Here is a 26,688-nt window from a genome sequence, read left to right on the forward strand (position 1 = left end):
TTGTTTATATCATCGGTCAGGTTGAGTGGCTCGAATTTTGGCGAAGGAAACCTGCCACTCAATTGGTTTTTTGAGGCAAAGACCCACTGCCAATTGGAGGGAGTTAAAGAGTTTCGGGTCGGACGGACTATTGGTCAGACGCGATCAGTTCGCAATTTCCAATTGGATTTGGTCACCCCTAGTTTCAAGCACTAAGCTGGACTAAGAGATCCAAAACAACACTACCTTGAGAATTATTTGGACAAATGTCATTCATCCATGGTCAATATTTCCATCAAGGTAATTCCCACTTCCTATGCTAACTTTTAGTTTAAAAGTTTATCACTTTTTTTGCAATGATCTCTTTGTGGGTGTGTACTGTCTATGCATAAGCCTACACCCTTTGATCAAGAATTACTTCTATTTATAGGCATAGATCAGACATAAGTCCTATTCATATGACATGTGCCATTAGATCTTGAAAGGCATGTAGCATAGTAGCTGGAAAGTTTTTCATCTGAAAATTGATTACAACAAATTGGCGCATGAGCAAGCTCAGTTTGCCAAAAACACTGCCACGACTCAGACCTGGATAGGGGCTGAGCCCCCTATGCTTCATAGTCTATTTGGGCTAGATAGATCAAAATGTTAACGCTGGTCCTTGTTTTCTGGCCTTTGTTGTATTTCAATCTCGGTTTCTTATATGAACGCCAGTTTCAATTTCAAAAAAAAATGAAAAAGAAAGGCATGTACCATGTGATCAAACAAACATTCATCATCTTTTCATTGACCCCATGGTGTCACGTGTGCCAACCAAGATAGACATCTATTGATGGTTGCCTCTATACACACGTCATTTGCTTCCAAAATCCCTCCAAATTGCTATCCTCATCCCTCGTGACATTCCCTAAGAAAGAAATTGTTCCTAACTCAAACTAGAGTACTAGATGTCTAAATGATGGCATTTCAATTGCAATTAGTCATGTCAGCCCTTGTGAAAAAGGTTATGCAAAATATTATGTCTCAAACGTTACTCTTAGATAGACGGTGATTTTTTTTTTCTTTTATTTGGTAAACGTAGATAGACATCTATTGATGGTTGCCTTTATACACACATCTTTTGCTTCCAAAATCCCTCCAAATTGCTATCCTCATGACATTCCCTAAGAAAGAAGTTGTTCCCAAATCAAACTACAGTACTAGATGCAAGGAAGAGGATATCATATTGTACTGGTACGTGTATTGGTACTAAAACTCTAACATTTCGTGTTGGTTTAAATCGGCCGTAAAGGCCAATTTGGGCGTTTTGGCTGGTATCGGGCATATTGGCCACTACAAAAAGAAAAAGCTTTTTTTTTTTTTTTAGTTTTGTAATTTGTGAATTTTTGTAAGGGCAAAATGGTAACTTAATTGTATTATTTGTTTTCTTACGCTCTGTTTGTTTTGATGTAAAATATTTGCAAAAAAACATTTTCATATTTTACAGTGTTTGTTTGCTGTAAAATATTTTGTCAAAAGTAAAATATTTTCAGTCAACCAAATCAACTTACACAAATTTGTATAAAATGTTTTACACTTGAAATTTTGGTAAAACATTTTATTTTTGCTCTCTCCCTCTCACCCCATACCTTTCTACTCTCACCCTCTCACACTCTCTCTCCCTCTTAGATTTCTCTCCATAACCCAACCACCTCCAATCCCTCTCTCCCACCTATCACTGGCTCTAAGATCTAAGATTTATGTTAGAAATGTACTTACCATTCCAAATCAGCTATTTGAAGTATTAATGAGACCAAGTGTTCATCATTTCCTTCACCTTTTTAACTAGGGGTTGCAAAATTTGACACAACCCGTGAACACAACACGGCTTGATACGAAATTAGCAAGTTATGGGTTGAGATTTAACGGGTTTGTGTCAGATTCGGGTTAACATGACTGACATGTTTAATAAACGAGTTGGGTTAGTGTCTAATCTATGGAACCCGTTTGACCCGTCTGACTTGTTAAATTAAATAATATTTTACCAATATACCCTTCAAACCCTAGATATATAAACTTATTAGTTGTTGTAATTTATTTTCTTTAACATATTATGATTTATTATTTGTGATATTGAGATATCTTTTAATTTTAAATCATTATTTGTGATGCATTTATTAGTTAGTTTTGGATTTTATATATAAAAATTTTATATTGTTTTTTTTGTTTTTCATAATTTAGTACTAAATTTTGTATATTTTTGTTTTGCTTCAATAAAATCTGATAAATGGGTCAACACAACTAATCCGTTTAATAAACAGGTTGTGTTAAGATTGAGAAATCTTAACCTGTTTCATAAATGTGTCGGGTTAGTATTGACTCATATAATCGAATATTCATTAGTTAACATGACACGAATCTGGCACGCAAACACAAATTGCTATCCTTACTTTTAACCAAAATGAATCGTCTTTTGTGCTCTTTTTACCTCCACACACACAGAATGGGACCCTGCATCAATAGAATTAACAATAGTGATGATAACGGGTAGATTACCATCATTGTCAGCATCTATGGAATGGGGTTAATTTCATGTGCTAGCAGGTCCTTTTGACATCAACAACCGATTTTGGTAAGCTCCCATTTTGGGAAGAACAATATCTGGGTTTGTTGGTGTTGATTTGGTTGTGTAAGATTCATTTATATCTTTGATGATTTTGATTTTGATTTTGGTTGTTTGATATGAGTTAGGGTTTATGACTTTGAAAATGATGGCATTTCAATAGCAAGAAGTCATGTCAGCCCTTGTGCAAAAGGTTATGCAAAATATTATGTCTCAAACGTTACTCTTAGGTAGACGGTGATTTTTTTCTTTTCTTTTATTTGGTAAAGGTAGATAGTGATTTGGTGTTACTACAGTTGATTCATGTTCATTTCTTTGCTTTTTGACATCTAGCTAAAATCATCACTTTTTCACTATTATATTCCGATAAGCATAACCTAAACCTCCAAAAATGAAAGAACTGAACACATGGCCAACCAAACTACCATTATAACACAATCTCAAAAAAAAAAAAAATTACCATTATAACACCATTGATCTATAGAAACTTTTTCAAAATTTTCAGAGCAATGCTCAATTTTCTCACATAATAATGGATTTCAATAATTAAATTCATGATGCGATTCACATTTTATTTGAGAGGAGGGAGAATTGCTTCTATAGGATCAATAATTAATTTTTATATTGTATTAGTACCTAAATATAAGCTCAAGGTCAATGGACATTGATTTTTTTTTAAGGAATAAACAAAATTAGGAATTAGAAATTAGGGTTTGGGCTCTGAACAATGAAGATTTTAAAGATTCAAACCCAATTAACAAAATAGAGAGATATAAGCATATAGCTATTTTAGGTGAGTTCAAATTTTTTGGATTCTAATTCTTGTGTTTATGTTTGGATGGTTGGAGGGAGGAAGTGACCGTGAGACAAAGTAGATGAAGAAGATTTTATTATTATATCATGACAAGAGTATTATATTGTGAGGGACTATAAGTATTTGAATTCATATATTGACAACTGACTTATGTAATGTACGTGTGTGATGTGGTGTGAGTTTAGAGTTCGAGTGAAAGTCAGAATTTCAAAATGATCGATTCTAAGGATATTATGAATTTTACTGTATAAATTTTACAAATTAATATGTCACTAATCACAAAAGAGTAATACAACATTTATTTATTTCATTTTTATAATTACGTTAATTAGTTTGTAAGTTTTTTTTAATAGCTTTTGCATTTTCTTTCTCAAGTTACTAATGTGTCAGTGTTGTTTTTCTTTTTCTTTTTTAAAGGCAATTTTAACTAAATAGTGGGGTTATATTTCAGAGCAGAAAATTTTCTATTTAAAGTATTATTAAACGTGAGACCTATACATTGACTGCTTATAGTTAATAGACTTATTAGAAAGCAACAGTTATCCCATAATTCAGTAAAAAACATTTATCCCTAAATTATTTGAACATGAGAAAAGTTCTAATTTTTCTTAATGAATATCCGAATAATTCTTTCATGCATAATCATAATATTATTACCAAAATCTATATATTTATATACTTGTAGGCTCTAGTGGAAATTCACAACTTGTACACAGTAGATCCCACTAAAATACTTCGAACTCTTGTTTTTCCTTCATTTCCAGATTTCTTTAATGATTATCACAGCAGTGCATAATCTTCAAGAATGGAAGAACATAGAAAGAAATCTAACAATGATAGTACTATGTAAAGCCAACTGCTCTGAACATGGTGCATTTGGAAATAAATACCGCATGATTACATAATTGACAACAATAAAACTTAAGACAATTACAACAGCCACATATCAAACCCACTAAATCTTATTCCCCGTGACAATCCAAGCCAATCTCCTTTACAATGTCATGGTGAAACCCACCTCTGAATTTCATGACAAGAAGCGATGCGCAGTGATTGCATGCCCGCCTGCCAAACGTGGCATATATGTACAGACTGAAACAGCAGCCGATTCAATCAAGAGCAGCCTGCAGTAGGATATCTTGTGTGGGATTCTTAATGTTATGGATTAACAGCCTGTGGGACAGATTTTGTAGAGTTTGAGTCCCCTCTTCCATTAATCTTAGATTTATCCTTGACGGTCTTCTGCGAGTTGGGTGTCCCTTTTGCGACAGTTTTATTAGGATGCCTGGACAATTGAGCCCCAACACCTCCCCCTGCTCAACCCAAATTAAGGAAAGACTAAATAAACCGCGGAAGCATGATGATTCATAAAACACCCAGCAATACCCCTCATGGTGCATTGCTTGAGTTATAACAGTGATGCTTGCTTAACAGAGAAAATAATTTATTTATTTACTCTGATTATAAATTGTAGTTTTTTTTTTTTTACTGTGATTCTCAAAGAATGGAAGTACGGCCTGAATAAGAACAATTCAGCATAGCAAAGAAAACCCGATATTGACGAGCATAGTTTTTTGGTAAGGAAAAAGTGACTTTTTTTGGGGGGGGGGGGGTGTGTTAGATAATTATTAATAGCCTGAATTTTATTGCCAATTGAAGGAAGAAGGAAAGCCCTACTCCACTCTAGAGTCTAGACTACAATTCTTTCAAACAAAGGAAGCAACAGAAGTCAGAAGAATGGGTATGTGCACACTAACAGAGAGGGGGATACCTGCAGAACCTTTTAATTGTGGAGAGAGAGAGAGAGAGAGAGAGAACTCACCGGTGTTAGGTAGAGACAATCGCTTCTTTGCCTGCTTATCTGGTTGTGTGGATCTCTCTTTTGGATTGCTGTGGGACCTCAAACCATTTCCAGGCCTTGAGTTAGATTCTTCAACTGGATCATCTGCATGTGGCTTGGGCTTGGATTTGGCAAGCAGTGTATTGGATGCATCTTGCATGCCTGCTGATTGACTGGGTGAAGAACCACAGCCATCTGAATAAGAGGGGCCTGTTTTCTGACTTGAAAGGTTTGGATGAAGATTTGGTGCAATTGGTTTTTTGCCAGCAGATTTTACATGGGATTTAGTTCCATTCATATCCTCAGCTGATTCATTTTCACGAACCATCACTCCATCTCTAAGGTTAATGTCAAGAAACCGGTTCTCCCAAGGACGGACAGCCATCCATCTCTCCAACCAGTTCCAACCCCAACTGCTTTTATCTGGTTCAAATCCAGATGGAACAGCTTGCAGCCTCGATCCAGCCTGCCACTGCAGGAATAGAAATGGATTTTATATGTATTCCTGTAAGCTAAACTAATATCTCAAGAAAATAATTATAGGACAGATGTGAGTACACAAATAGATACAGAGGGGATGTCTCTGTGTAGATATCAAATATTCCAATCAAGCAAGCATCCGTAATTTATAACAAATGGACAAACCTTATGTTTTAACTAAAAATTCTAATCCTATTCTAAACGTAGAACGGAAACTTTTTATCCCTGAAGGTCTGTCCAGGATTCTAGGTATCAAGAAGTATCAGATATATCTTTAAAAAATAAAAAATATAAATATTACGATTTTGATATAAAAAATTCATACATTTGAGCATCCAAGAAGTACCCTTCTACTTGGGAATTGGGACACCTTTATCTATTGAGAAATCAGCTAGCAGGACTCAAGCACAAAACAAATCCCCAAGGTTTTTTTTTTTTTTTGGGATGTCCCCAAGGAAGATCAATGTCACATAATAAAAATAACCTTCTTTTTTTGGGGGAGGGGGGGTGCAGCAGCAAGCTAGTCAAAGAAAAGCTCTCTCTCTCTCTCTCATTTCCTTTTCAGCTGGGATGAATGAGAGCTCACTGTAAAGGCATATGACACTTCAGACAATCAATGGAATGAGCATGGAAAAGCAATGATGGATGCACCTATTTGCCCTTTATTTTAAGTGGACCCTATGGCATTCAACCAATAAGACTATCCAAACAACAAGAATGAAATATTATTATAAAGGTTAGAATAACAAATATGCAGAAGTCACAATCAACTATGGGGTATGGGTGGGCACATTAACCGTATATGATAATACAATTTAAGGGCAAAATTACAAACTTCAGATAAGGCTTCAAATGTGAAGAAGGTGACCTGAAATCTTGGTTAAATTAAAACAATTAATAAAAAGGCAAGGGTTCAGGAAAATGCTACCACTTAAGGAAAAGCAGCATATTATGGAAATCTTAGTATTATAAGAAACCATTTTTTTTGTTGAGAAACAGTAATATAAGAATGGTCCGGTTAATGGATGCCCTTATGGCATACATTAACAATCCATTTTAAGAAATTTTTTATGGAAAATTGAAAAAGCTGTCAAACCATTTTTCCATAAAAAGTTTCCTAAAATGGTTTACTAACATATGGCCTAAGGCATATGTTAGTAAAACCCACCTAACATCATAGTCTATCTCAAAACCCTAAGTTGAAACTTAAACAGATTATAGGCCAAATTCAGATGTGCATGCCAAGACATTCAAGTTCATCTCCAGGCGTTTCATATTTATGTTCCTCATTATCACTATGGAAAATGCTTTCCAACATCTGACATTCTTTTCATAAAACTGATTAAACTTTGAAGTAGAACTTACAGTTTCATAAGCCAACAAGAAATTCATAATATTTTACCTGATGAGCCAAAGCATATGCCATGGCTCTCTCTCGCTTAGCCGCAGCCTCCTGCCTCTTTAACAATTTGGCTTGAATTTGTTCAACAGATCCCACACTGTCACACCACCCTTCCTGCATCACAGTCAGAAGAGTCATGACATGCTAAATGCACTAAACAAAGTCTAAGCTAGTATGGGAAAATAAGCTCGGAAAGTATGCAGATATAATACTTCAAGAACAATGTCATATAATAGTGATGTAATACATTAATGTAACTCATTCTAGTATAATATCTTTGCAGATCATTATAGTATATAAGATTTATTATGGGTAAAAAACAGATCCCACACTGTGACACCACCCTTCCTGCATCATCATGGATAAATATTTTGGGACATCCCAAAATAGAATAGTGGACAAACAAAATGAAACAGACTGAGTTTATCCGATTGAAAGTAGCTAAAGTTGCTTACTTCTATTTCTCGGACACGAGCCTCATTTACAAGTTGTTGCTGAAGTTTCTGTTGAGCTGTTTGACTTTCCAATGCCAGACGAACACGCCTGGCTCGTACACGAGCTTGAACTCTCACCAAAGCTTGCATACAGCGGAGAGTTATTGCAGCTTGCTTTCTCACAGCATGGCCCCTGACAAGGGCTTGAAGTCTTACCAATCCTTTCAAAGCTCGTAAAGCTCTTCTAGCCTGATATATACATCAGAAAAACACTTATCAAAAAAAATATATACATCAGAAAAACATTCCAATCTCATCACAATTGTTAGGCTGAAAGTGCCTCCAAAAGAATTTTATTTATCTAATAGTGCAGCTGCTCCTGATGTATTTATCTACCCCGATGATAAGTGGTTAGTAAACTGCACTTTCTTCTATATTTCAACATATGTGACAAACAATTAAAAATTTCTGTCCATGTTTTTTAATTAAGGCTCATTTTTCATAATACACACACATAATAGTTTCATTATTGAATGTCATAAAATCTAGTTTACAAAATTTGTAGTCATTTGAAAATTGTCTGGTATTATGTCATCAAAAATTTACAGGCTGGCATCTAGCTCAGCATCCTGCATACAATTTTTAAGATACTTGACCAGTTTACTATAGCTGTATCTAAGCAATTAGATTCTATCCTTAATGGGTGTAAAGCTTAGATAGCTACAGCCTACAATTTAACAAGACAAGTAGCCCTAAAAATAAGGTAGAATGACTTTCATATAGTTAATAAGCAAACAAAAGGCTTAGCTGATCTTAGTCTAATTAAATTTAATCTTAGTCAGGAGACATATAGGGTGACTTCCTTTACAATATGTTTTGTATCTTAGGAGTTCTCATTTTATTTTATTTTTGAGACTTCATTAGATTTATCTTTGAATCTTACAACATACTGAGTCTTAACTCCAATATGAATCAAAGAGAAAAGTAAAGGGTTTCATGTTTTTTCCCCTTCCTCTCAGTTAGCTTCTGGGTCCACAAATAATAGCAGATTCCCTCAATCACCTAACATACTCTTCCTTCTCTTTCTCCCAGAATAAAGTTTTAGGATAATCTTAACAATGGATAAACTTATTAACAATAATCTTATCCTTGTAAATTAATGTCACTCATGCAAGTGTAGCAGTAAATCTATTGATCATCTGCTGCTTACATTGTACTATGGAGAGAGCTGCAGTCCCTTTTATTTTCTACTTAAGTTGAAAAGGGCTGTTTGGTTGGCACAACATATTCTCATATGGAATGCAACTCTCTGTGCCTTATGTGGATGGTTTGAAATGAAGGGCATAATCGTACTTTTGAGTGTGTTGAACTATCTTCTGTTGAGATCAAATCTGATTTTATGCAATCTTTGTATGAATGGAGTACTGTTATTGGCAGGCTTCCTTGTAGATCTCTCAAAGCTCGGAATTAATTCTTTAGGGACTCTCTTGTGCACTGCATGTGTACACAAGTTTCTTCTCTAATTAATAAAATCTTCTATCACTTATCCCAAAAAAAAAAAAAAATTCTCATTTTTTTTTTTTATGCCTTCTAATACACTAACCAAATTGCATAAGAAATCATCAAAACTAGTACTCTCTCTTCATTTATGCCTCAGCTCATCATAGCGGTCCTCATTCCAATTTCTCCTAATAAAATAGTGTCATGTGAAGAAGAAAATGCATTGAGGTGCTTCATGATCAAAAAAGTTGATTCTCTAGGAAAGGAAGAAGTTGTCAAATTACCAGTAGTTGTTACTATACACAAATATTTCTTTGCACTATTTCAGATAGAAAATGATGAAGCTGTATTAATCTTGAGGCAGAAGTTCCTCGTCATAGATTATCCCACTACTATTGTTATATTTTCATGCACATCAGTCAAGGTTCCTATTCCACCCTGACCAGCCAATCAACTTTGTGTTTCCGTATATTTTCATCCAATTATGTGAGCATATATAAAGAAGTTTTAAATTGTAAATCAATTCAAAATTTGACCAGTAAGACAATTTTTTTTTAATTAGTAAGACAAATATTTTTATAGTGGAAAGGAAAGGGGGCCCTTTATATAAGTCAGTTGCACAAATGAAATTCAACATGACAATTGCTCTTTTTTTATTGCTAAGCTACACAGGAACCTTATGAGTCTTGAACCCACGACCTCACCTAAAATGCACTTACAAGGGGAAGGAAATTCAACAAGACAAATGCAATAGGTGGATGCATAGAAACAGGAGCCTGGATCTTGAGTAGAAATGTGATGTTAGAAAAACAGACTATTTTCAAGGGCTGATTTGATAAGCTTTAAGATGATGTGAAGTAGCAATACCAGAAATCCACGAAAAGCAGTTTGGATGCGCGTTGCAGCCCATTCTTCTTTCACACTTTGCTCATTATGAGCTGCATCCTGTGCTTGAGCATCTTGTGCTTTAGGTGAACCTGAATGGGAGCCAGCCACATCTGGGTTTGATTGAGTATTGGAATCTCCAACTGGTGGAGCAGCAACATGATCGAAATCACATTGAAGCTTATCAGTATCAATCTCAACAGAATGTTTTCTCCGGTGCCTAGACTTGCTAGAAGCTGTTCTCTGTCATGATTAACAAAAAAAAAATTAAAAAGAAATGGATTGATATGCTTAACTATGTACCATTTTACTAACTCAATCTGCTTCAGAGTTTTCCAAGTTTTTTAGGCATCAATTGAAGAAACCCCTCAAGGATTGAAAAAACATTATATCAGAAACAATCGATCTTAAAATAAAATAACAAAGCTGTAACAAATTGTTCTGTATTGGTGTGCATGACATTGTCCAGGTCTGCAGGCAAGACATAATTTGGAATGACCAGCATGCTATTTTATTACCATTGCAAATTTCCTTCTTTTTAATAAACTTAGACCCACACCTATTGGGTCTTGAACCCATGACCTTACCCTCCTCCAACCCAATATTACAAGGAGTTAGGAGCAGTGTGTGTGTGTGGTGTGTTGGCTGAGACTAAGGGGCTTAGTGCCATCACAGGCAGAAAATTTAAAAGAATAATTGACCCTGTGACACAAGGGGAGGTGACATTTGAGTTATAGCTCATTGGCAAACCATTGCCAAATTATTTCAAATACACTAAAAAAAATGTAAAGGGCATGCCCTTAATTAAAGGATCTGGTGTTGAACAAGGGACACCAAATAAGATAAGTACAAAGAATGACAAATGCTGGCTGCTAATTATAGACACAAGGATTTGCTACAAACCAATTTAGGGAGGTAAACATTACATGGCTGAATTTATCAAACTAGATGTTTACAAAACAATGTATGCAAAAATAAAAAATTAAATTTAAGAGAAAAGAAAAAAGGACCAACAACAAATGCACAATATGACATTTTGGTCACTTTGGTTTTGGGTTTTGTTAACTGCAGATCTAACATAAACCATTTATATAGGAATAAGTAATAGAAAAGGATTACTCTGGATGGACTACAAAAATCCTTTCCACCGAATTTTCAGGATTCATATTTGTAAAGATGTCGTGTGAATGATTTTTTTCACTCTAGCTCCAAGCTACTCTGAGTTACGTCACAAGAGCTAAACTCTCAAAAACAAATAAAATAAGCGCCGTGAAATTCATCAAACATTCACAAACAAGATAAAGAAACTCCAGCAAGTTTAAAAGAGAAAAATTGGGGTCAGGGTAGCAGCACTTATTAGCTTTGAATCGGCATTGAATTCACTGCCAAACAAGAGACAAAATATTTTATCCAAAGCCAGCAAGTATCATATGATGATAATTCAGCAACAAGGTTCACATGTAATAACCACATTTGAATCAGCAGAAGAACTAAATAATGAGAATATAGAAAAATTTAACAAATGATGAAAGGTAAAAAAAAAAAAAATTAATACTAATAATACCCACATTTTCATTTTTATCTGAAGATTGTGACTTTTCTGGTTTCTTCAAACCAACCAAAGCTCTAATCCATTTTCCTGAGACACCCATTGCGTTAGTTACTTTAGCTCCGCAAAATACAGACCTGCAAGATGAAAATTCTTAGCCACACAATTGCACATTTGTGCTTACTGTACTAAAACCAAAAAAACTTGGCAAATCTGGAAAAAGTGACCCAATTCACCATTTTCCAAATTACCCACCTTCAAATCACAGCCCCAAATTGCACCTTCGAAGCATTCACTTCATCAATTAAGCTTGTGCCATCACCACCAACCCTCATTTCTGAAAAATAAACCATACTGATTATTAACACTAAGCAGATCTTATACGCGAAATTCATAGTGAAAAAACACAAAATGCAGCTAAGAAAAAAACAAAAACAAAAACAAAAACAAAACGCAAATTAAGCAATAAGAAAATGTAGATCCATAGATCAAAAGCTTAAGAAGCCTAAAAATTGACCTGAAGTAAGTGCGAAGAAAAATTAGGTACTAGCTTTTAGGCCGTTTGATCTATCAATCACTCAGTCAGTCAGTCAGTCAAAGTAGGTCAATACCTCGCTCGCTCTTTCTCTTTCAATCTTTTCATAGCCCTTCAAAATTCCACGCTTCAGAGAATCAGATTTGAATTCCCAATCCTCAAACCCTCTCTCTCTCTCTCTCTCTCTTTTATTTTTACACTGAAATTTTAATAGCTGTAGTTTCTTTCTGACTCTGATTGATTGAAGATAAAAGGCGGTGGTGGGGCTGGGTTAAAGTACGCCGAGGAGAGAGAGAAACGGCGTCGTATGGGGAAACGTTGAAACGGGATCCCGTTGGGTCGTTTTCACACACACACACAGAGAGAGAGAAAGGACAAAACGGAGAGTCAATCACGGGAAACGTTGCCCTCACCAACGAATCGATTGAGTGGTGGGCCCCAGTTCTTGGCTTTCTTTTGGGTTTTTTGCTCCGGCGCATAATAGCGGTTACATTTTGACTGCAGCTCAGGTTTTATAGTAGTATATTATTTTTTGAGAGAATGGTCATAAAGACAAGCACGATGGACAAAAGTTTGGAGGGAACATCGCTTAAAATAACAATTAATTTATGCTCTCAGCCTCAGCCTCAGCCTCAGCCTCAGCCTCTCTTTTCTTTTTTCTTTTTTTTTTCTTTTTGGTATACCTGTTTTTCTTTATAGCCTATAAAAAGAGCTCTGTGGATGGAGGGAAATGAAATGAGTGGAAATAAATTAAATGGAAAGAATTTTTTTTAAGAATATTCCTTTTTAAAATTAGCTTCATTGTTTCTTTTCCTAAAAAAAAAATGGTCTAGTTTCATTTATTAAACTATTAATTGTGCTAAAGTTATTGGTCAGAGTTATTGGGATTTTAACTTAACTTTAGTATCATATTAATAAGAATCAAAGTTAGCTATGAGTTTAATAACTCAATTTTAAATATAAAAAATAATAAGTATATAAATAAACTGAGAAAGTAATTTCACTAAAATAGGAAATTTGGGGCAGAACTCAGAAGTAAATTATGACACATAATTCATGTACCAAGCTGGTAATTGGAACAGTTGAAACAAGAATTTTATATGAAAAATTAATTGCTAGTATTGTTTGATAGTTCGATGCAAGTGAAATAACACATCCAGTATGCAAACTATTGGGCCACGCAGATCTTGTTGGTCAGGAATGAGAAATTAATAAATATAAACCAATTTAAGTATCAAATATATTAAAAAATTAAATGACACATCATGGTTTGACCTCGGTTGAACCTTAGTCCGACCTCAAAAACCTTAAAGCTCTTCCTTTCTCGGTTCATTAAACGGTTTGGATTTTAAAATCACGTTAGCCAGCAGCCACATATGCTCTTATTCCTCAAAAGAATTAGTCAGTTTATAATCTCATAATCATTTATAAATCTTAGATCTACTTAGTAAACACTCGATATAGGACTTAACACATGTACACACACACAAAATTCAATTCAATCAAATCCACATAATTAGGTATCACATTTACAATTTTCAAATTATATAAAAATGTGTAGTATTTCTAAAATAGCTTCATATTTTATTATGTAATTCAACTAAAATTGCGTTCCCAATTAGTTCTAGAAATGAGTTTAGGGAGGTTTTGTTTGAACTTTGAAGGAGATATGATAGGAGTCATTCAACATATAACTCATGAAGGAAGCTGTTGGGTTGTGCTCATGGCCATGTTATAGATGACATGTCCCCTTCTTCAAACTCCGATTCATATTGTTCATAGAGGAATCTCTAATCAACAATAGAACATGACCAATTTTGCATTATATCTAAGGAATTCCTTGGTCAAGGCCGAAGAAACGATGTTATTTGATCATTATCAAACTGATTGTAATCTTTTTTTGTCCATGAGGATCCCACTAGGGCGCCTTCTACTTCTAATAGGCCATGAACTAGATCAAAATCATTCTTAACGAGTCCATAAAAAGTTTTCTCAATTTTCTCATTTAACCTGGGTAAAGACCAAAGATCATGATTCTATTTCTCTCATTAAGGCAAAACTCTGGATGAGCTACAAGTCTGATTGGAAGAAATTCTAGACAATGTAGCTCCTATTGTAATTCGGGATCCTCCCTAGTTTTTCTTATTAGTTCTTTCAACTAAATTCTTAAAAAAAAAAAAAAAGAAAAAAAAAAAAAAGAATATGAAGATCTTTTAAAGTTTCTAAAAAATCTATCAAGTAGTTATTTAAATCATCACCTTTTACATTAAAAATATTAAAATTGCGTCACAATATTAATAGATTAACACACTCCTGATAAAACAATGCTTAAAAAGAAAAAAAAGAAAACTCACTTATTCACTTTAATTCTATTAAAAACCCAAAAATAAAAGAAAGACTAAAGGAATGAAACCAAGACTGTCCCTTTCTTTCCCTTTCCACGGTCAATTTCCAGAGCAATACTAATACTTTAACTTGAGGTGGTTGAAGGTAACGATTTTCAAACCGTAGTTCCCATTGTGGGGGGAGAATATGGCCTAACCACTAATTAATATTATTCCCTTCAATCAATACCCACCTAACAAAATATAGAATATCTAAAACGCAGCTCTAATTTTTTTTAAAGGAAAATACTAAAGGCAAGACTATTTTATAAAATCTTATTTACAAATTGTGGATATAATAAGTAACTATTGGTAAGTAAAAAAACCATATTAATTGTAGTCTCATATAAGAATTGGTAAATATTTGTTACATCAATCATTTATAAAAATATTATAAAATAATTTGTGATATTAACAACTTTTACTAATTAAAATATTGAATCAAAGAGGAGAGAAATTTTATAAACTAAAGAATTGATTGAGTAAGAGAATATCAGAATTGATCGTAGTAAGAGCGATGGGAATTGCGAACTTCGAGATAACGGACAACTCACTGATGTTGACAAGGCCTTGTTAGTTATGGCTATTCATTAATACATATGGGTTTAGTTCTCTTTGGTCTTTTGTGTTTGTTCGCTTTCTTTTGGTCTTGCATATATGTAGACTGTACTTGAAGAAGTATTGCTTCAACAAACTGGTTATAACGACGGTGGTTGTGGTAGTTAAGGTCACAATTAAATTTCCACCAATATTACTTAAGTGTCGTAGAAATACGTGTGAATTAAAAAATATTGTAGATTAGACTAGAGTAAAAATTCTATCTTGTATTAAAAAAAAATGTTGTAGATATACGTGTTGTGGTGTTTAAATACTGAAAACTGTTGTTTAAACAATTATACCAAACGCCTTGTAAATATTACTCAAGATTAGCCATGAAGAGTTTAAGTCACTTTCTTAACCTAAATTGTGCTTATAAAGACACAAGATGAATAAGTTTGGTCTCTGAAGTGATATAATCTTAACTATTTTTTTGTTATTAAGTAAAATACAAAACTCGCCTTCTAAGTTTCAGTAAAATTTATATAAGTTCTCTAACTTTACATTTATTTATTTCAGTCATCTAAACTTTAGGTTTATTTAATTAAAACATTTTCATCAATTTCCATTAAAACTTTTATTTTAAAAAAAAATTTGGAACATATTTTTTAATCATTAATTGATTTTTTTTTTTTTTTTGAAAATGCTAAAGAAAAAAAAAATTGGCCGATTAACCATAACATTTAACCAAAGTTGATGAAGATGTCTTAATTCAATAAAATTGAAATTTAGAACATTGAAATGAATTCTGGTAAAATATAGAAGATGAGTTTTGCATTTAAGCTTTATATATATATATATATATATATATATATATATATATATATATATATATATATATATATAACTCATGAAAGAATCATTCAACATATAACTCATGAAGGAAGCTATTGGGTTGTGCTCATGGCCATGTTATAGATGACATGTCCCCTTCTTCAAACTCCGATTCATATTGTTCATAGAGGAATCTCTAATCAACAATAGAACATGACCAATTTTGCATCATATCTAAGGAATTCCTTGGTCAAGGTCGAAGAAACTATGTTATTTGATCATTATCAAACTGATTGTAATCTTTTTTTGTCCATGAGGATCCCACTAGGGTGCTTTCTACTTCTAATAGGTCATGTACTAGATCAAAATCATTCTTAACGAATCCATAAAAAGTTATCCCAATTTTCTTATCTGACCTAGGTAAAGACCAAAGATCATGATTCTATTTCTCTCATTAAGGCAAAACTTTGGATGAGCTACAAGTCTGATTGGAAGAAATTTTAGACGATGTAGCTCCTATTGTAATTCGGGATCCTCCCTAGTTTTTCTTATTAGTTATTTTGACTAAATTCTTAAAAAAAAAGAATATAAAGATCTTTTAAAGTTTCTAAAAAATCTATCGGGTAGAGTTATTTAAATCATCACCTTTTACATTAAAAATATTAAAATTACGTCACAATATTAATAGACTAACACACTCCTGATAAAACAATGCTTAAAAAGAAAACTCACTTATTCACTTTAATTCTATTAAAAACCCAACCAAAAAAAAAAATGACTAAAGGAATGAAACCAAGACTGTCCCTTTCTTTCCCTTTCCCTTTCCCTTTCCACGGTCAATTTCCAGAGCAATACTAATACTTTAACTTGAGGTGGTTGAAGGTAACGATTTTCAAACCGTAGTTCCCATTGTGGGGGGGGGGGGAGAACATGGCCTAACCACTAATTAATATTATTCCCTTCAATCAATACCCACCTAACAAATTATAGAATATCTAAAACGCAGCTCTATTTTTTTTTTTTTAAGAGGAAAATACTAAAGGCAAGACTATTTTATAAAATCTTATTTACAAATTGCAAATATAATAAGTAGCTATTAGTAAGTAAAAAAACGATATTAATTGTAGTCTCATATAAGAATTGGTAAATATTTATTACATCAATCATGTATAAAAATGTTATAAAATAATTTGTGACAGTAAAAATGTTATAAATAGTTTTGTATTTCTCTTTGGTCCTTTGTGTTTGTTTGCTTTCTTTTGGTCTTGCGTCTTTGTACTTGAAGAAGTATTGCTTCAACAAAGTGGTTATAACGGTGGTTGTGGTAGTGAAATACAAAACTCACCTACTGAGTTTCAGTAAAATTTATATAAGTTCTCTAACTTTACATTTATTTATTTCAGTCAAACTTTAGGTTTATTTAATTAAAACATTTTCATCAATTTCCAATAAAACTTTTATTTTAAAAAAAAAATTGAAAAATATTTTTCAACCATTAATTGATTTTTTTTTTTTTTTGAAAATGCTAAAGAAAAAAAAAATTGGCCGATTAACCATAACATTTAACCAAAGTTGATGAAGATGTCTTAATTGAATAAAATTGAAATTTAGAAGATTGAAATGAATTCTGGTAAAATATAAAAGATGAGTTTTGCATTTAAGCTTTATATATATATATATATAAGAAATTAAAGAACTCTACAAGTTGAGTATATTTTCAAGAATTTATTATTCAATCCTCCCATTGAACTATACCACTAATGGTCATAATTGGACAAGGGCAAGTAGATGAAGTAGCATTTGGGGCTCCTCAAAATGAGACCTTGGATACCTTAGGTTGGGAGCTTTCGCAAACCTGTCCTAAACCCAATGAGATAGAATTCAAAATTTGTCTAACATGACATTTTCAATGGAATGGAGTGGCTACTTATCAACGTTTAACGAGCACTCCAATGGGCTGTTTTTACATATATGCAAACAAAATAAGTATAAATCGACCACCATACCTTATATTACAATTTTGGGGTTGGCTGAAATCTAGAGGAAATAAAATTAAATTTTAAATAAGGACAATTAAGGTCTCGGACTATGCATTTCTCCCTTACTAATCCAAAAAAAGAAAAAGTATTTTATGTCCCCCTCTTTATTCTACCAAAACTGCTTCATCTGAGCTCAAGACATAATTTTAGATTTGAAAAGCGCAGTTAGCAGGGGAAAGAATCCCTTTTGCATAATAGTTAAAATACAACAAAATTATGGCGAAAATACATGCACAACTTAAAATAATGAATTTCATATGCAGGAAGTGATTACGAACCGTCTGGAGTAGTAGTTACCATTGCTACCAGGTCCAATTCTTCATCAGAGTCTATCACATCTACATAGTCATAATAGGGATTCACCTGCATCCATTAAGAAACACTGTCATCAACAAAGGAAAAAAAAAAAAAAAAGATCTGATATGGTCATGAGACTCATAACTTGCATAAAACAAACTAACAAATACGAAAAAAACAAGCAAAAGCAACATCACTTATGATGGAGGTTGCTGCTTTGACTATTTTCAGACGTTCAGGAAATTTTTTATAGAACCTGAATAATCATCACGTTTCTCAATTAAAAATGAGTGTTATCCAATACCTGTGGTCTTGGAGTAATTGCTTCAAAGCTGTAAAAGTTTGGATTATCAAAATTAGGGGGTTCCAGAACAATGTACGCTCCTTTATTTTTGAATCTTTCCTCTGTTGCCTGCATGGCATACAAGACATGCATTGGGACAGAATACAGATGATGCAGCAAACAATATGAAAATATTTAAATTCAGTTATTAAAACACACAAGGTTAATTAAACAAAATAAGTAAACATTCTTTAGCAATGGCATAAAACCATACTTCTTATTTAGAATTCCAATCAACCCAAATGTAAAAATGGATAGAGTTGGAAATCCTTTAGCATCAACTTTTAAATAAAAAAGATTGAAGGGCAATCCAGGAAACTAACCAATCTTAGCTTATCTGACTGGTGTAAGGTCCATAATTGTTCTTACCTTCTCCATCAATAAAGATAGCGCACACAGAAGCAGTTTGAGACTCTTCCTTGTGCTATTTTGCATGCTAAAAAATTATCTTATTAGACTGTTGTATGAGAAATTTCTCTCGCAACATGTGTGGGTCCCACACATGTGGGTCACTCCCACATGTTGTGAGAGAGGTCTTATGAGGCCGTCTTTGAGAATCATTTCTACAGCTTATGCCAACATTGTTAAACCTAATTAGACAGCAGTCCAATTACAATGATTCACTTACAATCACAACACAAAGTATGGCCACATACTTATGTTACTGTTACCTATTTAAGGAAGGAGTATCTTATAGCTTTCGAAAAGATAACAAATTCAACACCGTCAAAATTTAAAACGCTTAAGAATGTGTTTGGATGAGCTTATTATCATTGGATAATTTGTTTATAAAACAAGCTGTGTGAAATTACAGTTGTAGCTATAAAAGTGAGGCTTCAAATAGTTGTACATGATCTGGCAGTGAAAATAAGCTGTCATTTTAAGCTAAAACAAACAAACTCAGAGGGAAGAACAAGGAAAAAATTGCAACTCTGATATTTGGAGGGTTAAAGATCCCAACTAAAGTGGCGTCTCTTACATGGATAGTTGCCTTAAGAAAGATTCTCAAGTTGGATAACTACCGAAAGAGGGATATGGTTGAAGTGGAGTGCTGTTGCATGTGCAAGAAAAATGGGCATTGCATAGATCATTTGCTTCTACATTGTGTATTGCTCACAAGTACAATCTCTGGCCTTATTAGGGGCTGGGTTATGCCTAAGAGTGTGGTTGATTTGTTGGCATGCTAGAAGGGGTGATTTGGAAAGCATTGAAATGCAGATATTTGGAATGTGATTCCCTCATACATAATGAGGACTATTTGGAGAGAACAATACCCATACATTTTAAGGAATTGAACAATCTACAGCGGAGATGAAGATGTTATTTTTACCTTCCAGATATAATTGGATGGCTGCACTGTGACCACGGTTTTGACTACCATTTTTCTAAATTGCTGAGTTTCTTGATGTATAGTTAATAAAATTTCTTATTTGCCTGGTTAAAAAATAAATGTAACTCCAACAAAATTTCTTTCTTAACTATCAAAAAAAATAAATGTAACTTTGGCAAAATGATGAGAATGGTATCTAAATCAATATTAATAAATGCATGTGCATATATGTGTACGAGTTCATAGAATGAGACCACATAACATGTGAATGTCTAGAGTTCTGAATTTTCATCAAAATGAGCAAATCAATGACATTTTGAAGGTACATTCCATCATTAATACTTTTTTTTTTATGGTGGATAGTGGGGGAGGGGAGAGGTTGGGTTTGAACCACAAACATGGGGCATCACCAATGATGCCATTACTGCTAGGTTATCACTCGAACCCCAATCCATCATTAATACTATATACGGATGAAGACTGACTGTTCATGAAAAGTAATTATTGCCATTTCTAAATATTTTCCTCTTATTCATGAAATTATAGTATAAACTAGTTTCCAATACAATAAGAAACAAGGACTCATTCTAAATGATATATAACGCATTCAAATTTTTCTTTAGGTAAAAGCATACAAGAAATTCATATAGACCTAAGCATGAAAATACACTGTAGCAGCAACAAATCTAAGAAAAGAAGAGCCTGTAGAAACCTGAAACTGCGGGTAGTCTGGAGCACTAAACACAGTAATCAGCTTCCCTGACTCCACAACATGATCTATGGTATATCCTACATCCATTCCTCCAAAACCAGACCTCTTTTCCCTTGCATCAGGGCCTTCATGCGATCTGATGATTAACTGGGACAAAATCAACAAATGATAACCACAATGTTAGTTTGAAAAATGCCAGCATGTTTGCAAAAAAGATTACTGACACCAACAAATAAGCTAACATATAAACACAAAAATGTTCAAAGAAACTGTATAAATGATTTTACTATGGAGTTACAACACAAACAATTACCAGATGTTGTATGTTGCTCCACTCTCAACAGCAACAGACAGGTTTATTTAGTTTAAAGCAAGACAGACTGCAAAAACCATTTTGTGCTCTTAAACTTCAAATAGAACACCAAAACCATAGAGAACCATTAAAGGAGCCACCATGGACTATGGACAAATGGCATCTCACCCCCCCCCCCCCAAAAAAAAGAATAAGGGGTGGAGCATAGGGTCATGAGTTCAATCCCATATATGTGGGAGTTTTATTTACCTATCAAAAGAAAACCATTAAAGTGAAAAAAATTCAAGTTGTCGTTTTGCATCAAGTCAGAAGTTGAAAGTATCAGTCAAGGTGGTATACCACTTCAGTAGATCTTGAGTGGGAAACCAAAAAAGAAAAAACACACACACACACACACACACACACACACACACATAACTAGCTAGTTAATAAAAATGGAAAGTATGAGTCAAGAATAGCAATCCTTCCAGCTACTTTTTTTTCAAAACTGCAATATATATATATAACTTAAAACTGGAACACAACTGATGGGCTATCTTCCTTACAAGCACACTGTAAAACAGTTGGAAGATTGCTGTTATTAAAACAAAAAGGCTTGGAAGAAACTAAAGCTAACTTGGCTGCAGCATGAGCTGCACCATTACATCTCCTATTAACCCAGTTAAAAGCGCAACTAGAAAAAGACTCAACTAAGCTACGAATGTTAACTATAAGAGCAGCAGTAGACCAATCAACAAATGAATACTTGATAGAAATGGAATCAAAGCAAATTTTAGAGTCCCCTTCTATAATCACGTCTCCAGTTTTCACTTTTCAGAAATAGCTAACCACATCGCCCACTAGATTGCTGAAGCTTCGGTGATGAGAGGGGAGCCAAGTGTACACAACTTGGACCATGCTTTGATCACCTCACCATGATGGTTACAAGCAACAACAGCCAAAGCAGAATTAGAGGCTGAGAAGGCAGCGGCAGAGTTCACCTTGATCCAATTAGATGGGGGGAGGAACCCAATCTTTTTGGCCTGAGGCTTGAAGGGCTGGAGCAGAAGAAGGAAACATAGCCGAACAGAAATAGTGTCTATTGAAGATTATCCTTTCAGCTACTTTATTACATTTATATGGAAGAACAACATTAATGATAATAAGATCTTTATAATATCTTTATTGAACAACATCCATGTACGCAAACAAGAGAAGATACAGTCTCATAGATTTTGATTATCAACATGATCAATTTCAAAATCTAATCTTACATGTAATTGATTTCTTTTTTTTCTTTTTTTCCTAATTCCTAATGCTAAGATTTCCATTAAGCAATTAGAGATAACCAGTCAAAATAAACTATGCCCATAATGACAGATATCACGAGATAGCCATATCAGTTTTAAGATTAAAGGGTTTTTTGATATAACCTTTAGATTGAACTTTTTTAGGAAGTCTTCAGTGCAATCGGGACCCCACAATAGTCCAATGCCTCTCTCTTTATTTGGAGAAAGACCAAGCGTCATTGATGGGTCTGACCATAGCACATCACCAGGAATCAGATTTAAGCCTTCCCACGGAGGATCAAGAACTGACCTTCGAGCTTTAGATAATTCCTCCAAAGAACCAAGAGATAACGACTTGGGCTCGGAGTTGAAACACAGTCTACGATTCTTCTTCTTCCCTTTTGATCTCTTTGATGGGGTAGAAGGAATGCTGCGGAAAAGCCCTCCATGAGCAGTATATACACAACCGGCTATAATAGTGGCCAAAGGAAGCCCTTCGAAGCATCCCAAACATTTCCGATACACATGCTTACCTTTATCTCCATACTTTGTCAGCACCTCCTTCTCAAAGCCATAAACAGAGGTGCAATACTTGGATTCATGATTCCCACGGAGAAGAAATACTCTATGTGGCATAAAGACCTATAAGCCAAAATATCATCCCATAAAAACATAATTTATCAATAACTAGACACAAAAAGCCAAACTGAGTGCACAAAACTCCCACTTTTGCCTAGTCTGAGAGAGGTGATTGGTGATTGGTGATTGATACGCAGCCTTACTCTCAATTTAATCAATAATTAGACACATATAGTTTTAACTAAAACAAGCTATGTGAATATAGAACAGAGTAAAATAATCTATTTTTTGAAAACTACTGCAAATCTTAATACATAAGGTTTACTGACATTTCACTGAATATGATTGGTGGGTTTTTTTTTTGTTGTTGTTGTGAGTGAGTGATTAGTGGATTTTAGCAACATAATAAATGAATATCTTAATTACTTTTCTGTATATTGGTGACATTTGTAAAGTTTATGTAGTAAAATTTGCAGTGTCTAGCATCAGTCTTTGATAAAAAAAAAAACTTAAAGCAGCCATGTAAGTATGTAACTAAGACCATGTCTCTAATGAGAGAATCATAAAAGGAACAAATAAATATACAATAGAGGGAACAAGAATTTCATGATTGAAACAAAGAAAGTTGAAAACTTGTAAGAAAGTAAAAAAAGTTGGAAATTTTGAATACCTTCCAGGCCAACAAGAGAAGGAAAGTCTCGAGGCCCCAAGCTCCTCGATCAACATAGTCACCATTGAACACAAAGAATCGATTTTGAGAAGGAAAACCAGCGTTGTTCAATAGGAAAATAAGATCGTGCAATTGGCCGTGAACGTCACCGACGACAACGACAGTGCTGGAGTCGTCCGGGTCGATTCTGAGACAGTTAGGCTCCTTGTGGAGGATCTTGGAGGCGGTGAGAATCAGAGAATCGAAGACATGAACTGGAAGAATCGACGGGAATTCCGAGGGAGGAATATTCTTGGAAGACCAGTCAAAGGTCGATGTCAGATTCTCGATCCAACCCAGATCCAGCTCGCTGTTGTCGGGCCATGTCAGTGTTGGTATCACTTGTTGTACTAGCGTTGTACTAGGATTCTCTTCAGCTAACAACGTTGTTGTTGTGGGTGTTGAATTTGATGAAGGAGAAACAGTGGTGTCTGGTGTGGGAGCAACAGAAGAAGGAGAATCTGAATATGATGACATTTTCTTTATTTTCCTGTTTTTAATGTACTCTATTTATATTAACTCAACTGAGTCTGAGTCTGAGTCGGAGTCGGAGTCTCCCCAGACTTTTTTATTTTATTTTACATAAACCCTAATTCACATTCATAATAATTGCCATGGATAATAACAATAATAATGGTCACTGTAACCGATCACGATTGAAAATAAATATTTTATTAAAATATTGTGATATTTGTTGGGTGAATGTATAAAAGTTATAGTATTTTTGGTTTGTTTAATATGGACTGTTCATTACTTTTTTATTTTTTTACAATTTTTTTCAATCGTCGATTTGTACTCTTTATTTTAATATATAAAAATGACGAATAGGCTTATGAATAGTGTTATGAACAGTATTTTTGGTTTAGTGACTTGCATTTTTTCCCTTTTTTTTCCTTCAAGTTCACCAACTTGGTTTGAGCTTGTTTTTTTCTTTTATATGTTTACTTTCTGCTTGTAATATAAGCTTACATTGTATACATACAAAAAGTAACAAATATTATATATATTTGCAAAAAAAAATTTGTACAAATTTTGCAAATGTGTATAACATTTACTAATTTTTATGTGTTTACAATATAAATTTACATTGTAAGTGCAATGTATATTTCTATATATATATATATATATATATATATATCGTGTGAATGAGAAAAGTTACAGTATTTTCGCTACAATAATTTTGGTTTGTTTAACTTTCACTGTTTTGCTGGCCTTTTTTTTTTTGGTAAATGCATAAAGTTGTAGTATATTTGCTATATTATTTTTGGTCTGTCCACAATAATTTTCACAACACTTTCATAACAAATCAAATATGGTAAATTGTTATTGGTTTTAATTTAAACTTACCAATGAAACTACTTTTTTGCCCACTAATAACAACTTGTAGTAACCTACTACTTATAATTTGTTGTGAAAATGTCATGGACATAACTTTTTTTTGTGTGAAAAAATGTTAAGACATCTTGATATTATCACAATATTTTCAAAACTGCTAAGCTGACAATTATTTACAAGTTAAAATAAAATATAACTAAATCATAAAGGTATTATGAAAATATTGCGTCATTTTGTTTTATTTTTAGAAAATTTTTGTTGGTTTAATCAACTTTGTTGAGCCAAAATTCACTATTTCACATACAATTTTCTTGGGTTGACTTTTTGTATTTTTTTTTTACACACTATTTTAAGTAAAAACACAGTTTTGCACACAAAAACTTAGGAAAAAAACATTTTTCGTCCTTTATGTTTGGGGTAGTTTACAATTATTCCTTAAACTTTAAAATCAAGCAATTTTTTCTTTAATATTTTGGAAAATAGCAAATATGTCATATTGTTATTCTCTCAGTTAAACCCTTATGATTTTTAAAATATTTTATTGTGTAATGTCTAAATTACTCCTATTAAATTTTAACATCCTATAAATTTTCTTTACGTATTTTGAGTTTTAAATGATAAAAGTTCTTAGAAAGTTTAAAATATAATATTTGATGACACATGTCTTTTGTTATCTTTTTTTATTTTTTATTTTAAATTTCTTAGCAAAACTCAGTTGTTTATTGTTGGAAGATGATGATATTCGTTATCATTCTTAGAAGTTTTTAGATAATTGATATATTGTCTTTAACAAGTAGGTACTAAAAAACTATTATAGTTAAATAAATATTTATATGTTAAATAGTTACCCTAACTTTATGATTGATCAAAATTTGTAAACAAATGAGATTAACTTTTTACAACATAATCATCAAAATTCATAAAATTAATGTATCTTTTGATTAATGAAAATCTCTATATACTTTAAAAATCAAATGATTCATATATTTGTTTTGTAATACAAATAAAATCTATAATTGACCTTAATTACTATAATACTTTTTTTTCCACGGTAAGCAAGTGCAACTAGTATGTATTCTAATGTGTCAACGTTTGGCATAACTTTTTTTCTTTTCTTTTTCTTTATTCTTTTTTTTTCATGCAGCTTTTTGACACCTGTGAACATCGCAATATATAATTTATGCAATTTTGCAAAGTTAGTGTTTAGTACAAATAGGATTCTTAAAAAAAAAAAAAAGTAAGTAGCCTTCTATTAAAAAAAATTTCTTAGAAACAAGTTTGTGTTAAATTAGTTTTACTTGTTTTGTTACCATTAATAAATTGGTAAATTTGATAGGCACCTATTAATATGAATTAATGTAGTGGTAAATTCTCTGATAGTTAAATAAGAAATTTGATATTCAATTCCCGCCTATACCTAAAACTTATTGGTGTCTTAATCTAATAATAAATAGCTATTATCAGAAGTGGAAACCATAAATTAAAACTCTCTAAAAAAAAAATTTATAAAGATTTGTTGGACAGGGGTGATTGAAAAAGTAGTTACTTTATTTGCCTACATTTTCTTCCTTTTCTCATCTTTTTATTTATTTATATTTTTGATAAACAAAATATTAGAATTCACAACACTCCTTATTGCTAAGCCAAACCTTCCTTAGAACCCCCTTGTACTTAGTGCATAAGAAGGTAACAATTGGACTAACATGCCCATTACATATTTGTTATTCAAACCAAAAAAGATGTTTGTAAATGATAAATTGTCTTATATTGCCCCTCGCAAACATACTGATTATATAATTAAACATAAATGCATTTTTTTCCAAGAGCCTTATAGACTTGTAATTTAATTGACACCTTATAAATGATGTTTCAAAGATTCAAATCCTCTCATCCCATATATTCATTAATTTCAACCCTTTAGTCACATCCAATTTAACACCTCCAATCCCTCTTGATCTTAATCATTTTAAATTCATGCTAACCCCTAC

At 33.1% G+C, this 26,688-nt stretch overlaps 2 protein-coding genes across 3 annotated transcripts; both read right to left on the reverse strand.

Moving 5' to 3' along the window:
• Positions 1-4,115: 4,115 nt before the first annotated feature.
• On the reverse strand, positions 4,116-12,502 carry LOC142607787 (protein IQ-DOMAIN 5). 2 transcript variants are annotated; one of them, XM_075779416.1, is made up of 8 exons: positions 12,097-12,502; positions 11,741-11,822; positions 11,505-11,622; positions 9,919-10,179; positions 7,573-7,800; positions 7,118-7,231; positions 5,218-5,707; positions 4,116-4,708 (listed from the first exon to the last, which is right to left on the reverse strand). In XM_075779416.1, the coding sequence occupies exons 3-8, from the start codon at positions 11,586-11,588 to the stop codon at positions 4,554-4,556; spliced, it is 1,332 nt and encodes a 443-aa protein (XP_075635531.1). In that variant the 5' UTR covers positions 11,589-11,622; positions 11,741-11,822; positions 12,097-12,502; the 3' UTR covers positions 4,116-4,553. The 2 variants fall into 2 exon arrangements, with proteins under 2 accessions (XP_075635531.1, XP_075635530.1); XM_075779415.1 differs by having other exon boundaries at positions 12,003-12,324.
• A 5,301-nt stretch (positions 12,503-17,803) lies between these two features.
• On the reverse strand, positions 17,804-23,908 carry LOC142607888 (serine/threonine-protein phosphatase 7). The gene is made up of 5 exons (XM_075779547.1): positions 23,327-23,908; positions 22,222-22,719; positions 20,497-20,643; positions 18,416-18,523; positions 17,804-18,177 (listed from the first exon to the last, which is right to left on the reverse strand). Exons 1-5 carry the CDS (start codon positions 23,840-23,842, stop codon positions 18,085-18,087), a joined length of 1,362 nt encoding a protein of 453 aa, XP_075635662.1. The 5' UTR covers positions 23,843-23,908; the 3' UTR covers positions 17,804-18,084.
• Between the last annotated feature and the right edge of the window lie 2,780 nt (positions 23,909-26,688).

This window comes from Castanea sativa, chromosome 8 (assembly GCF_040712315.1).
Source record: "Castanea sativa cultivar Marrone di Chiusa Pesio chromosome 8, ASM4071231v1".
In the NCBI taxonomy this organism is placed as follows: Eukaryota; Viridiplantae; Streptophyta; class Magnoliopsida; order Fagales; family Fagaceae; genus Castanea; species Castanea sativa.

What these genes read in the sequence shown, in the direction of transcription:
- LOC142607787 (XM_075779416.1), bottom strand. Translation starts at nt 11,588, where the DNA reads ATGGGTGTCTCAGGAAAATGGATTAGAGCTTTGGTTGGTTTGAAGAAA. An exon ending in CTTCAGATAAAAATGAAAAT is followed by an intron (nt 10,180 to 11,504) that starts GTGGGTATTATT and finishes TAATCATGACAG; the next exon opens with AGAACAGCTTCTAGCAAGTC. An exon ending in ATTGTCTCTACCTAACACCG is followed by an intron (nt 4,709 to 5,217) that starts GTGAGTTCTCTC and finishes TGGGTTGAGCAG; the next exon opens with GGGGAGGTGTTGGGGCTCAA.
- LOC142607888 (XM_075779547.1), bottom strand. Translation starts at nt 23,842, where the DNA reads ATGTCATCATATTCAGATTCTCCTTCTTCTGTTGCTCCCACACCAGAC. An exon ending in TAAAAAAGTTCAATCTAAAG is followed by an intron (nt 20,644 to 22,221) that starts GTTATATCAAAA and finishes ATTTTGTCCCAG; the next exon opens with TTAATCATCAGATCGCATGA. An exon ending in CAATTACTCCAAGACCACAG is followed by an intron (nt 18,178 to 18,415) that starts GTATTGGATAAC and finishes TAATGGATGCAG; the next exon opens with GTGAATCCCTATTATGACTA.